The sequence below is a fragment of the Ostrinia furnacalis genome, unplaced genomic scaffold, assembly GCF_004193835.3.
Source record: "Ostrinia furnacalis isolate ACB-3 unplaced genomic scaffold, ASM419383v2 OfSCF4955, whole genome shotgun sequence".
Taxonomy (NCBI): domain Eukaryota; kingdom Metazoa; phylum Arthropoda; class Insecta; order Lepidoptera; family Crambidae; genus Ostrinia; species Ostrinia furnacalis.
This window is the reverse complement of record NW_021135194.1, coordinates 149256-162654: the sequence shown is the minus strand read 5'-3', so window position 1 is coordinate 162654 and position 13399 is coordinate 149256. Positions and strand designations below refer to the sequence as shown.

Genomic DNA, 13399 nt, shown 5'->3' with positions numbered 1-13399 from the left:
AGTGTAAGAAATTTTATAAAATACAATGTTTTGTGTTGTGTCCATGTTGAATTAGGACAAATTTTTATACTTAAATAAATAATATAAAATTTACAGTCATGTAAGTATAAACTTATTGTTGGTACCTCTTCATTTTCCTTTCCATTTTCTTCCTTTTCTTCTCATCCTGCTCAGTGTCTTGAGGAGCTTCTTGGAAAAACCATGGTCCGAGTATGTGCTTCCACAATAACCAGAAGGCTCTAATGGGCATGAATATCAGGAGCAGCCAGAAGTAGTTAGTAATGATTGCCAGGATATGAGTGATTGATGTGAGAATAACCACATCCTTGATATGTCTGAAAATAATTGTAATAGTCACATTACAATGCATATTGTCTTTAAATTTTTATTTTGTTATGTCTCATAATAATAATATGCAAGTGACTGTATTGTATTGTTAACCCTTCCAAGCCTCAAGGGGTCGCATAAAACCACATAATAATTGATTTCTATTGGTCTTGTTCTGCGAGTAACAAATGAAAATCTTTTAAAATGTTGCTTCTAAATACTACATCACAAAGTTAAAAAATTCACTGACCACAAATAAAATTTAAGAAAACATCAATAAACTTACTCGCCCATGCCGCCTTCCATATTAAGATCAAGTCCAGGATCAATTAACTGATTGTTGTCAGTATACTTCGGTTGGCTCATGCTCCTCATCAGGTGGTAGCATGTTGCATTCAGTGAAATCACTAACACATTCATGCACTGAAGGAAAAAATTTTTATTGATTTGACTTGTAAAACACAAACAAGTTTTTAACATAGTAGGATGGTAAATAACTACTATAAAATAAATCAGAAGCTACTTACAATATTGAAAGGTGTCACACTATCAGCATAGACACAAATCAGAAGAAGCACGTGGAACACCCCTGCACCGACCGCCATATTCCTGTAGAAACTCACTGTGGCAGAGTTTTCCATTAAAATTTGTTTAGCACCTTTGGTAGGGGCTTTCCCTTTGGGCTGAAAAATGAATTTGAATCTTTTAATGAACCGTTTAAACTTCTCAAAGAGCGTAACGCGCAGCATTGGATAAAGATTAATGATCAATATCTGCATTTCAAGTTTCCCCTAAGTACGAGCGTGTTCGCGACTGAAGCTAGGCCATACTTTAAAAATGTACGAATGGGGGTAGAAATCAATAACGTCCTATAGTCATTGTACATCTAGATACCTGAGTGCATAGGCGCAAACGGGACAGTGCAACAAACGAATATTCATAAGCAGATAATGTATCAAACAACATGCTGTGAGGATGTAATACGAAGTGTTTATTGATTTAAAAGTTTAAAAAATGCAAGTTTAATAGAAAAATCGTGAAAATTTTATCTTGAAAATCTAGTTACGCAGAAGCAGATAGAGTAAATACTTACCGGTGGCATTTTGAAGTATTGTATTCAGCCGTAAGTCCTAGTCTTCGAAAAAAGCTAGTTATTTCAGTATTTTAGACTTCATATAAAAATTTTAGTAGAAAAATTGTGAAGATAGAAATAATTCATGAAATCTCAACTAGACCGAAAGAAATTCCGATCCGAACTCCTGTGCCGAACTCTAAAATGTCTAACTCAAAAGACGTCAAATGTCTCCATGTAACTCCATGTGGCAAACGTTCAAAAATAATATTTTTTTAAATAATGCTACGCCTATTTTCTTCCGACTCCAAGTTGTGGCTGAACAAAATCCTATACAGGGTGGAATTTTGTAATGCCACCTGGAGGGAAAGTACTCTTAATACTGTAGATAGAAAAATTTACTCAAAGAAAACATTCCTTTATTTTTAAAAAGAAATAGAACTGAGCCCCGATTACGGTATTTTTTACCGTCAACAATCCAGACACGCTTCTCGAATCTGCGATACGATTGGTCGTTCAACAGCGTACGTCAGCTGTTTTGACCAATCGTATCGCAGAATCAGAAACGCGTCTGGATTGTAGACGTTATAAAAGTTACCGTAATCGGGGCTCTGGATTACGGTAATTTTTAACGTCTCCAATCCAGACGCGTTTCTGATTCTGCAATACGATTGGTCAAAACAGCTCACGTACGCTGTTTACGCTGTCGTAAAAATAAGTCGACTTTAAAAATTACCGTAATCGGGGCTCTGGAATGGAAAACGGAGCGCAAGACGCAACTGGAGCAGAAGCGCCAATGAATTGGAGACGTTAAAAATTTGCGCAATCGGGGCACAGCATGTGTTCAGCGGAAGGAATGGCAATTTTTTTCGACTTCTATGAGGATTTTGACATAACGAGGTTCGAGCTTGGACGAATGGTTCGAGATATATGTAATATTATAGCCTGACCAGGAACATAAAAACCCTGGCACAGAGGCGCTTCAATTGCATTTGATAGGCTAAATTTATGTATCAGGATTCAGGATTACGGGCTAATTTGATATTTTCATAAGTTAACGAAAAGTATTATTAAAGATAACCTGGTTTAAATAAATTAAATGAAACCATCAATCGAGCTAGTAGGATTTATTTTATTATTCATCAATTATCAAATTCAGAACATGAATATTCAACTGCAATGTCTGCTCATGAACGCTTCAAACTCGGTACTTCTTTCCCAATTCCATAAAATTCAAAACTTAGAAAGTGACCAAAAAACTTTAAAATAGGTAGTTGAAACAGACTACAGCTAATTTTCATAGTGGACTGTACCATACGATAAACATGTCAGTCAATTTGACAACCTTTGTCGGAAACATTATTCAATGAAAATATTGTCCGAACCCTTAGTATTTCTCTTCGACAAATACATTAACACATCGTGAACCACTTTTCTTTCACGACTATAAAAATATTTTAGCAATTTAATACACGAAATCAATTGCACACATTTAAAATAAAGTTTGTTTACACTTTGACAACAATAGACTGACATGCATGGTGACATGTGAATGAAGTTTTCAGTTACTGTTGCCATTAAAAGAAATTAGTATACCATTAGTTTTCCGCAACATGGCGAGGGTTTTTATGTTCCTGTCAGATTCCACACTGTCTTCATGACATATTCATTGACATTACATTATCTTTGCTGTGAACGTCAAGTTGACAGTGTGCTTGCTTGAGAGCTGTCAATTTTTTATCTGTCGCGTCCTTCCTGTGAGACGAAGAGAATTTCGTTTTATTGATTTTGAAGAATTATACGTTTGTGTAAAAACCTTATCTTCAATTAGTTTGATTTTCAACGTATATTCAAGAGGTTTATGTTAATTAATTTGCAAACATCTTTGTTTCCACTGAGCTATGACATTTTGGAGAAATCTGTTTTATCATAGTATCTGACCCCCGCTTAAAAGACTAAAGTAGCCGAATGATTTGCCGAATAACAAGAAATTAAAATCTGTATGGTGAATTGGTAGCTGATTACTACGAGGTAGGTCATGTGAATTTGGCATTTGTTCATTCAACAAGGTTTTCTGTAAGGACAAGGACCTGCCACAGTTCAGGCAACAAGTAACTAAAAAGAAAAAAACCAACACATCATTAAGTTCTCTGATATTGCGCACGTTCAAGAATTGTGGTGATTGCTTACCTTTTGCCCCTTATTTATAAATGAGGCTACTCAAATGCCTGCCAACTGCAGTAATTAATTAAGTATTCTATAGTTATTTATTCGTCAATTTCGATTGCAATTTGCCTATGCGACTTGTATATTATTGGTTGGAACAACTAGCTATTTCTGCACTTAAGCGAATTGTATCCATGTATTCAGCAAGTTAAGCCAGAGACGAATTAAATTTAGCTTGTAACATCCTATAACTTTTATCAGTGCTTGGTAATCAATAATGTAATTTAAAGATAGTTATATCAAATGTTATTGTATTTTAGGAGTGAAATAAAAATCAATGAATCGAGAATTCTATGACAGTTCTGATGACGATGACATGGAAAGTCAGTATCAAGTAGATCCAGAATGTTTAGTGCTCACCAGGCCAGATAAAGACATGCACAACAGGTGCTGTGGTGGTAAAGCATGGTGTATAAAGGTAATACATTAGTTAAAGAAACAATCTTTTGATACTTGGTTGTTAAAGTTAAAATATTTTCATGAAAAAAATATGTAAACAACTTTGATCAAGAATAATTATTTTTTAAGTAAACATTCAAACAAAACAATTATTATTATGATATATTTTTAAATTGCAGGATATCTGTGGTATAATATGTGCTGTGTTAACATGGCTCTTGATCCTGTACGCAGAGTTTGTGGTGATGATGGTCATGTTACTGCCCGGCCTCTCAAGTTATCCCATATATGGATATGTTAATATTTTCATATTCCAATGTTTGGCGTTCTTAGCTTTTGCATCACATCTCAGGACCATGTTCACAGACCCTGTAAGTACCAATTTAATTATGTATTTTTTTGCATTTGCCTCAGTGAGGGTTGGATCCAGACTAGTTTTGTAGGTAATCTTGGCACTGAACACACTTGGAAGGCACAACAGGATGTTCCTAATGTGGGCACCTACACATACAGGAATTGAAGACAATGAGAGAGCTTATATCCAGGAGACATAGAGCTGAATGGGAAAGCTCCAACGGTATGAGCCACTCCGAATTATTCCTGAAACACAAGTTCATGGGGAAAACTCGTACTCAATGGAAATAGAAGGCAAGGTTGTGTTATCACGAATGCGCTAACAGGATACTACACCACGAACCACATGCTCTTCAAGATGGGCCTAACTACGGACAATAGCTATCAAACATGTGGAGAACATGCAAGTCCATAAAACACCTAATGTGTGAATGCGACGCGCTAGCTAAAAGTAGCATGAGTCTCCTGGGGTCGGCTTATCCGGCATCAGAGGATTACAGGTCCCTCTCATTCAAGCACTTGATTCACTATATGGATAGGATTTTTGCAGATGAGGGGGAATAAATAAATTTAAAAATACATTTCATTAGTTGTTACTCACATAAGGGGTCATCCATAAAGTACGTCACACTTAAAGAGGGGGGGAGGGGGTCGACAAAGTGTGACATGGTGTGACAAGGGGTGGGAGGGGTCCTAAGTTTTGTGACATCACATTTCAAAATCTAATATATCTAGAGGTACTAATCGCGTAATTTGAAATATTAATTAAACTAAAAGATATTTCCCACTCTATCTTTAGGACAATATGGTTTAAAATGTTTTGTTGCCGAGTTCATACCCGCTCTAGTGACACGCTCCGATCGCCTACGAGCCCTTTGACTGAAGATGATTGAGTTTCTTTCTTCTTCTTTTTCTTTATATTCAATAGTTTATTGCCATGTTATTGTTTCAAATATTTGATATAATGTTGATTTCATAAAAAAAGTACTTAATTTAAATGTAAATAAAACTAATTTCGGAATTGGGAATGCAAATCTCGCGAGATTAGGGCTCATGCGAGATCCCGTGAGAGATTAACAAGTAGGTATAGTACTGCGAGATCTCGCCAACTTCGAGATCTCGCGAGATTGGCAGTTTCTTTCTTTTCTTGCAAATATTCACAATATTTGAATAAATTAGGACAAAAATAATAAAAATTATGAGTAAAAATTTTTTTTCACGAAAAACACCAAACATTGTTTGACATTATATCTGACATCTGTCTACAATTTTTAATCAACTTCTAAGTAAAGTCCCACGATTCTGAAACTCAAGTGGCAAAAATCAAAAACTAACAACCCAGAGCCCCGATTACGGTAATTTTTAACGTCTCCAATCCAGACACGCTTCTCGATTCTGCGATACGATTGGTCGTTCAACAGCACACGTCAGCTGTTTTGACCAATCGTTTTGGTTGATCGATTGGAAACGTTAAGAGTTACCGTAATCGGGGCTCAGTATTGATAATAGCGCCCTCCTGTAAATGTCATAAATAAGGTTGTCCAATGTGGAAATAATCAGAACTAATAATCCAGGATAGATAGTAGCGCTCTTCTGACAATTTCAGAGCTAGGACGGTTCATTGTTGGATATCTAGAGTAGAAATGATAAGTGATCTCACTCGATTATTTCCAAAGTATACATAATATCGTAAAACTAATTACTGATCCTGAAACTGCTTTACGAGCTCTATCAATCGGTATACTTAGTTAGTTTTTAATATGATGGGGCTTTACTGAATGTATGGAAGCTGGAAACATTTAATTTTTGGATAGATTCAGTTTATTTTGTAACCTTATGTCAATACCGTTTGATAGAGCTCATAAAGCACTTTCAGTATCAGTAACCAGTTTTTAGATATCTTGTATCGTTTAGAAATAATCAAGTGAGATCACTTATTTATGGAATAAATGACTATGACTATGACTATGACTATCGTTTCCATCCTGTATAGTAAACTTTGACTTACGATCTATCAAATAACAAATGAAAGAAACAGCCAGTCTTCTCTTCTAATATCAATCGAAAATCTTTTAGTGATAAAACAGTTATTTATAGACATTTTTATGCTCAAGTGCAATCTCGTTAAACTCGCGAGATCTCGCCCTTTTTACGTCCGAGATCAATCTCGCTAAAAAGGACGAGATCTCGCGAGATCGAGATTGCATTCCCTAATTCGGAACTGCTGTTTTAATTTAATAGTTTTTCGATGTGAAATTGCAAAACATGTGACGTCACACTAGGGAGGGGGGGGGTCTCAGAAATGTGACCACCTGTGACAAGGACGGGGGGGGGGGGGCCCAAAAAATCATGAAATTCGTGTGACGTACTTTATGGATGGCCCCTAATAAAAAACAGATAGATATTTTTAAGGTTTCAGATTTGGTTTCCTTATATTGTAATTTAATACACAGGGTGCAGTTCCAAAAGGCAATGCAACGAAAGAAATGATCAAGCAAATGAGTTTCCGTGAAGGTCAAGTTATATTCAAATGCACAAAATGCTGTAGCATCAAGCCAGAGCGTGCACATCACTGTTCGGTATGTCAGCGATGCATCAGGAAGATGGACCACCACTGTCCGTGGGTCAACAACTGTGTTGGAGAGAACAATCAAAAATATTTTGTTCTGTTTACAGTAAGTTCTCTATAAAAAACCTTGTGATGAAATTAGCTTCCGCTTTAATCAAGTTCTTTGTTAACACAACATAATTTACACGGTTTCAGATATGACGTAATGCATCTTTTTTATATCAGTGACAATATTTTCATGTCATTAGCATTAACAGCAGTAAAGGCACAATTGTAGAAACGTTACATTAATAAGATTGTGTGTTGTTTCAGTTTTATATTGCGGCAATTTCGGTACATTCCTTGACGCTGTCAGTATACCAATTCGTGACGTGCATCCGACATGAGTGGCGAGACTGTAGCACATACTCCCCGCCTGCCACCGTTGTGTTACTTCTGTTCCTCATTGCGGAAGCCCTGTTATTCGCGATCTTCACAGCGGTCATGCTTGGGACGCAGTTGCATGCTATATGGAATGATGAAACTGTAAGTGCTAATTTTACACATAAGCAACATGAGGCTATTCTAATACAGTGTTCCGAAAATTTTTTGTGTTCAAGGTACTATCGGGGACTCTTCCGCCTGACCACTTTGTAGAAATTTTAGCGTAAGCGCATCGCTCCGGTCACGTGCTCACCCCGTCTCTAATTGGTTACGCATTTTACTATATTTTTACTACGACCAATAAGAGACAATCAGGGCTTAGGTTGCAATACGAAATACCATTGTGCACTTTATTGTCATACGGTTAATGTTTAAAACGAAATGTTTNACTTTTTTCTCAGGAAATTGCACAGTTACCTGGGAATGTGCGATAGCAATTTTGTGACCCGAGCGGGCAATCGCTAGTTCAATTTTTACACGAAGCCCCATATAATATTTTGTAGCGATTCTTTATTGGGTTTCAAATTTACTAAAATGCGACGTTGCCAAACGAGCGCTACGGATGCGGGTAAGCTAAGCAATACTCAATCCTAAACGCTTTACATAGAGCTTGGGTTGCTAGGGCAAACATCTACAGTGGTGCGCCGACGCTGCTTAGACCCGAAATATGAATGAATGGGGGCGTAGCTTAATCGAGCGTGTGTGTGCAAACAATTTAGGCCCTTAAGGTGTCAAGGCGTCCGAGTCCCCGATAGTACAGCTAGGTAAATGACATTTTTTGGACGCACATCACACATGAAAAATAAATTTTTAAGTAATTACCTACCTTACTTACTAAAAATAAGTTTATAAGATAATCTTATTTTTCCGAGGCACACCATCTAATGACCACGGTACACTGTTTGCGGAACACTGTTTTAATATGTTGTCAGTCTGATGGTTAGTGTTAAGCGGCCCCGAGACGATCAATCGCGATTGTCAATGTATTTACGTTCCAATTGACGGAAACGATTGTCAATTGCTCAGCGAAACGATCAATATTAGCTTCAATGGCACCTGTCAAATTGGGCTTCAATTAAAGTCAATTTGCTTCAATCACGTAAATTCAATTGATAATCGCTTCAATGCCTTTTGTAAACGATCAATGTCAATTTACAATCACGTAGAATTGACAATCGCGATTGATCGTCTCGGGGCCACTTTAGAGATTTTTTGGTTGTTTTTACATTGCCTTCTCCAGATTGGGCATTAAAAATAAATAATCTGTAAGATATTCCTATTGGAATAATTGATAAGAATTGCACACACATTTTTGCAGTTGGTTTTGACTATTAATTCATTCCTTTACAGGGAATTGAACAACTAAAAAAGGAACAAGCGCGATGGGTCCGCAAGTCAAGATGGAAGAGTATACAATCAGTTTTCGGACGCTTCTCAATCCTCTGGTTTTCACCCTTCACCCAGCCTTCGCCCAAAACTAAGCTGGAGAGCTACTTATACAGTGTATAATTTGTGTAAGTAAACGTGTCACTCTGTGTACTTGTTGCACATGCACACAATTATTGGAGCGTTCTCATTCGCTGCGTGTACAGGCTTCATTTGGCCTTCATTTTTATGCATTATAATGTATTTTTCATATCAAAAAATTGGCTAAAACTACGCCAATGTAAGCAATACAATTTATTTAACTTTTAATGTACTATTGTATCATCATTTTGCTATGTGATTTTTAATATAAATATTGGCATAAGATTTAATTTTATATTATTACAAAATGTTTTCTAATATACACAAATGACTGATATCGAAATTAATGTGAGAACAATCTAATAATAGGGAACCAAACAACTGCATTTACTTTATTTGTTACAAATATCAATCACAAATTGGTTATATGAAAAGTGTAATTTTATTTATTAATAATTTGGGTAGGGCGACATCGTAAAGATAATTAAGTAAGGTCGTATATTGTGCCTCGAGACACTGCCGTCTGTGAGTTTTAGGAGGTGTAATCACCGAATTCATAAATACCTGATTTTAGAGTATATAAGACAGAATTGATACAAATAGTATGTTGAGATATCTAAAACCATCCTTATTTCCTTAAAGTCTTACACCTACTAAACTAACAGATTCATTGTTAAGAAATAAGCAACATCACACTACCATAAAGTATTAAAATGATCTATAGCTGCTGTTTCGTTTGGACATATAGAAACTCCATTGGTTTATTTGTTGCGATTTCAATATTGAGCCCTAAAGTCCGTGTATATCTGCTGATTTTGATACTCCTAAACAGGATCTTGTAGATTTGGCTTACAAGGCCTGTTTGCTAATAAGTCCTATCAAGTTCTTTGACGAATGACCATGTGTAAAATTATTACCTTACTATCCTGAACTTAAGATCTGATAGTTACATGCCCTAATGGGGCCTAATGAAATAATTAATTATGCAATGTGTAATCTTGTTTTAATAATGAGTACGATTATAACGAGTGACACAGGTATTTCGCTTCGTTAGAAACCAGTCAGTACTCTGGCTACTTTTATGAATGCATGTTATTTTATATTCTAAATAAAATTAAAATGTATTTTCAACTTAACGATTACTCCGCACGCAAGTTAGAATAGAACTATGTACTTTCTTTGTGTCCACACGAGCGTTGTATAGTTTCTGTATACAGGGTGTTTCTTGTAAGGTGTCAAGCCGAAGGCAGGTGATAGGTGAGGACTAGACCTATCGATTTCATCCCCATGTATGTTCTACGATTTTTCATAGTTTAGAAGTTATCGTTAANTCCTCACCTATCACCTGCCTTCGGCTTGACACCTTACAAGAAACACCCTGTATATTTGTTTCAGTGGCACCTGTAGCCTAAAGCATTAGTATATGGGAAGTGTCATTAGATCCATCGTCATCTTCTGAGTAGTCGTAGGCTGTATTAAAATAACAAAAATGTCCACAATGGGGTTTAATTGTTTAGCATATTCGTATTGTTATACACATTTAACCAATGTTAATAAAGTAGGTAATACCGAGAGAGATCAACATTTTGTTAACGGTATTGTGCTAATAAAAGTTCAAATTACAGTATAGTAATTATTTAATGTTTACGAAAAATATATTGCTTAATAGGGATGATGTAGCAATTTTATTTTGAAGTTAAAGGGTAATGCCGTTTTTAATTATACAATGCAATATAGCAAATACGAGATAGTAAGTAAAATTTGGTAATAAACGAAGCACACGCGACTGTTCTAATGCTGAGTTTTCACTAATGCTGTGCGAAGAAGTACAGCGCATCTGCTAATTAAGTTAAAAAGCCATAATTCTTCTTACCAAAGCTGCGCAATAACTGATGGTTCAATACTATAAAAAAATATTTGCCTCGCAATCCACACAAAAATATCTTGCATATTTTACGAGTAATACCTATAAACGTTTAGGCAAAATGACAATGTCCAATGTGTATCAATCGTATCATATTACTAGTTTGCAATGTATTTGACTGTAATAACAAATATTTTCTCCGCATAAAATGTTTTATATGATTAAAAATGGCTTACCCAAGAGCTGATCAAACGAGGAACTTCATACTGGCAAATATTGTATAGAGTAAGTAATAATAATAACCCCTTACGATAGTTATAGCCTTAATAAATCATACTTCTTGAGATATGATCAACTTATTATCGAGTTTCCAAGCAATAGTAATATAAATATGTCGTCATAACATAAGTAATAGTCATAGATACCTAATTATTGATTTTGGTCAGCTCTTCGAATACAAACGTCACACGTTATTTAGGTATTACGCGATTAGGTCTAAAATAGGACCAATTTTATGCTTTGGTATAATAATCATAATTTTCTGATTCCGTTATCAACTTTCCCCTTAAGTGTTGTTTTTATTTTACATACCGGTCGATTCGAAACTACATTAATCTTCCATTTACGTTCATAGTAAAATATTCAAAATAGTTGCCTTGACAATTCCATTATGCATGATATAAGGGAATAATATAGAATGTTAGTATTGTTTAAGTTTCTGTATCGATAATCAAGAGTCCAGTGGGCGATGTTTTACATATTATAAGTAAATTCGATTGATTTTATTGTTTGAATAGAGAACGGTGGTTCCAAAACTGGGAGGCGTGATTTTAAAGAATTAGATTCCAATTTCGTACACAAATGCGTAGATAGTGTACGCGCAATCATGTGCGATTCCGTATACGAATTAGATTCCTAATAAAGCCTGGTCCGTGAGCACGTAGAATTTTGTCCAATGACCCCAAGCTACCCATCCTTATCGCTCGCGCGTAATTATATTGCTGTCGCGACTGTGCGACGGGCGCCCGCAGTGAGTGTGCGAGCGCGACAGAAACATAATTACGCGCGAGCCTATAAGGATGGGTAGCTTGGGGTCATTGGACAAAATTCTACGTGCTTACGGACCTGGCTTTAGTCAAAACATACGTCTCCTAACCTCAGCACCAATAACGTTAACGTAAGCGGCCTTCAATTCGATCATAATATGTAATTCACGTATAGCACCCACGAAAAAAAGTAGTAAGTAGACGCTTAGAATTAATAAATATACTTTTGTGATTTCTCTTTTTGGTATTATCTCTAGTTATCGATGCTGATGCTATTATTATAGTTATTAGTTACTACGTTATTTATTTTGTTGTCAGTGATTTAGTTTTGTTTATTGAGTTATTTATTAAGAATCATTAGTTGACTGTCATACAAATATTGATCATGATTAATATAACTATTGTATGTATTGCGATTTGCGAGTCATTCCTCGTATCAAAAGTCAGACTAAAGTAAGTTAGATTCATCTAGATAACTGTAAGCTATTAATTATTAAATTTATAAAGGAGACATCGCGTGTAGCAACAATTATTGCATGCAACTATAATATAACACTTATTAGAACGATTATAATATGACTGTCACTTGTGGAATTGTGATGTTTTGTCTGCATTTACCTAAATTCGTCACTTTTTTGGATACTCGTACTTTTATTTAGGTTATCAGGTTACAAGTAATAATCGTAATTTTATCGTCTTTGATGTCAGTGCTGCGTAATCTAAATTGGTGTAAACAAACAAAAACATCTATTTTACTAGAGAGGTATAGATATATTTTTTATATCGTTAAAACATTTTATTAAAATTAGTTACTATGATAATATGGAACTTTGCACTTTTTAGTGATTATGTATGCAACGTCATGAAATTTTTTTGGCACCTCGCGTCGACTGACCGTGGACCATATTCGTTACTTGACGGCTGGCTTGCAAAAGGTGCCTAACTAATTTTGACCTGATATTAGCTGTTCTGACTCGGAGATGAGCTTGGGCAGGCGTCTCATCCGGTTGACCGATGACCAGCAGGCAAACATGTGCCGCAATCAAATTTTATCGATTTTAGACAATAACATTAAGCTAGTACATTTATCGTCTAAAATCAATATAATACAACGATAAGATTTGGCTGTGGTGCACATTCTAGCCTGGTTGCGAGATGCTATTGAAATAGCCCAAAGCATTATCTGTTGGGGATAATGTGTATGAAATACTATTGATTTACAACTAGTGATGATAAAGATGATGTTGATTAGTAAATTGGTAGCAGTCGATCACGGTAGTCAGATTCTTGTCCTCGCACCGGGATGATGTACAGAAGAAACCTTAGGGTAGACTATAAAATATTTTCATTGTAGAAATTAGGTTAATACGTCATAATCGGCTTATAAATTATTAAAATAGTAAAGTCGGTTCTTCAGTCGGGGATATTACAACACGTGCTTGCTCGCCTATGCTATGGTAATTTCTTGATATTTAACAGATGTGTGTTTACACTGTTCAAAACATTTAAGTGTTTCAATCTAGTGTTTTTATAATATGTGGCAAAGATTTCCATATTTCAAATATTGTATAATGTTACAGCTTCTTTGACGGCACCAATATAATTTAGCATAGCGCCACAAAAATATACAATAGTTCTATACAAATTAAATA

General features: G+C 35.6%; 2 protein-coding genes across 2 annotated transcripts; one reads left to right on the top strand and one right to left on the bottom strand.

The window, feature by feature from the left end:
• Positions 1-56: 56 nt before the first annotated feature.
• Positions 57-1615, bottom strand: LOC114360350 (transmembrane protein 208). Its single transcript, XM_028315037.1, has 4 exons — positions 1421-1615; positions 855-1010; positions 614-750; positions 57-335 (listed from the first exon to the last, which is right to left on the bottom strand). The coding sequence occupies exons 1-4, from the start codon at positions 1427-1429 to the stop codon at positions 113-115; spliced, it is 525 nt and encodes a 174-aa protein (XP_028170838.1). The 5' UTR covers positions 1430-1615; the 3' UTR covers positions 57-112.
• A 1560-nt stretch (positions 1616-3175) lies between these two features.
• On the top strand, positions 3176-11707 carry LOC114360348 (palmitoyltransferase ZDHHC3). Its single transcript, XM_028315032.1, has 7 exons — positions 3176-3430; positions 3886-4043; positions 4204-4395; positions 6832-7053; positions 7260-7472; positions 8721-10049; positions 10219-11707. Exons 2-6 carry the CDS (start codon positions 3903-3905, stop codon positions 8877-8879), a joined length of 927 nt encoding a protein of 308 aa, XP_028170833.1. The 5' UTR covers positions 3176-3430; positions 3886-3902; the 3' UTR covers positions 8880-10049; positions 10219-11707.
• The last annotated feature ends 1692 nt before the right edge of the window (positions 11708-13399 follow it).

What these genes read in the sequence shown, in the direction of transcription:
- LOC114360350 (XM_028315037.1), bottom strand. An exon ending in GTGTGACACCTTTCAATATT is followed by an intron (nt 751 to 854) that starts GTAAGTAGCTTC and finishes TTTTTCCTTCAG; the next exon opens with TGCATGAATGTGTTAGTGAT. An exon ending in ATGGAAGGCGGCATGGGCGA is followed by an intron (nt 336 to 613) that starts GTAAGTTTATTG and finishes AATTATTTTCAG; the next exon opens with ACATATCAAGGATGTGGTTA.
- LOC114360348 (XM_028315032.1), top strand. Translation starts at nt 3,903, where the DNA reads ATGAATCGAGAATTCTATGACAGTTCTGATGACGATGACATGGAAAGT. An exon ending in GTAAAGCATGGTGTATAAAG is followed by an intron (nt 4,044 to 4,203) that starts GTAATACATTAG and finishes TTTAAATTGCAG; the next exon opens with GATATCTGTGGTATAATATG. An exon ending in GGACCATGTTCACAGACCCT is followed by an intron (nt 4,396 to 6,831) that starts GTAAGTACCAAT and finishes TTTAATACACAG; the next exon opens with GGTGCAGTTCCAAAAGGCAA.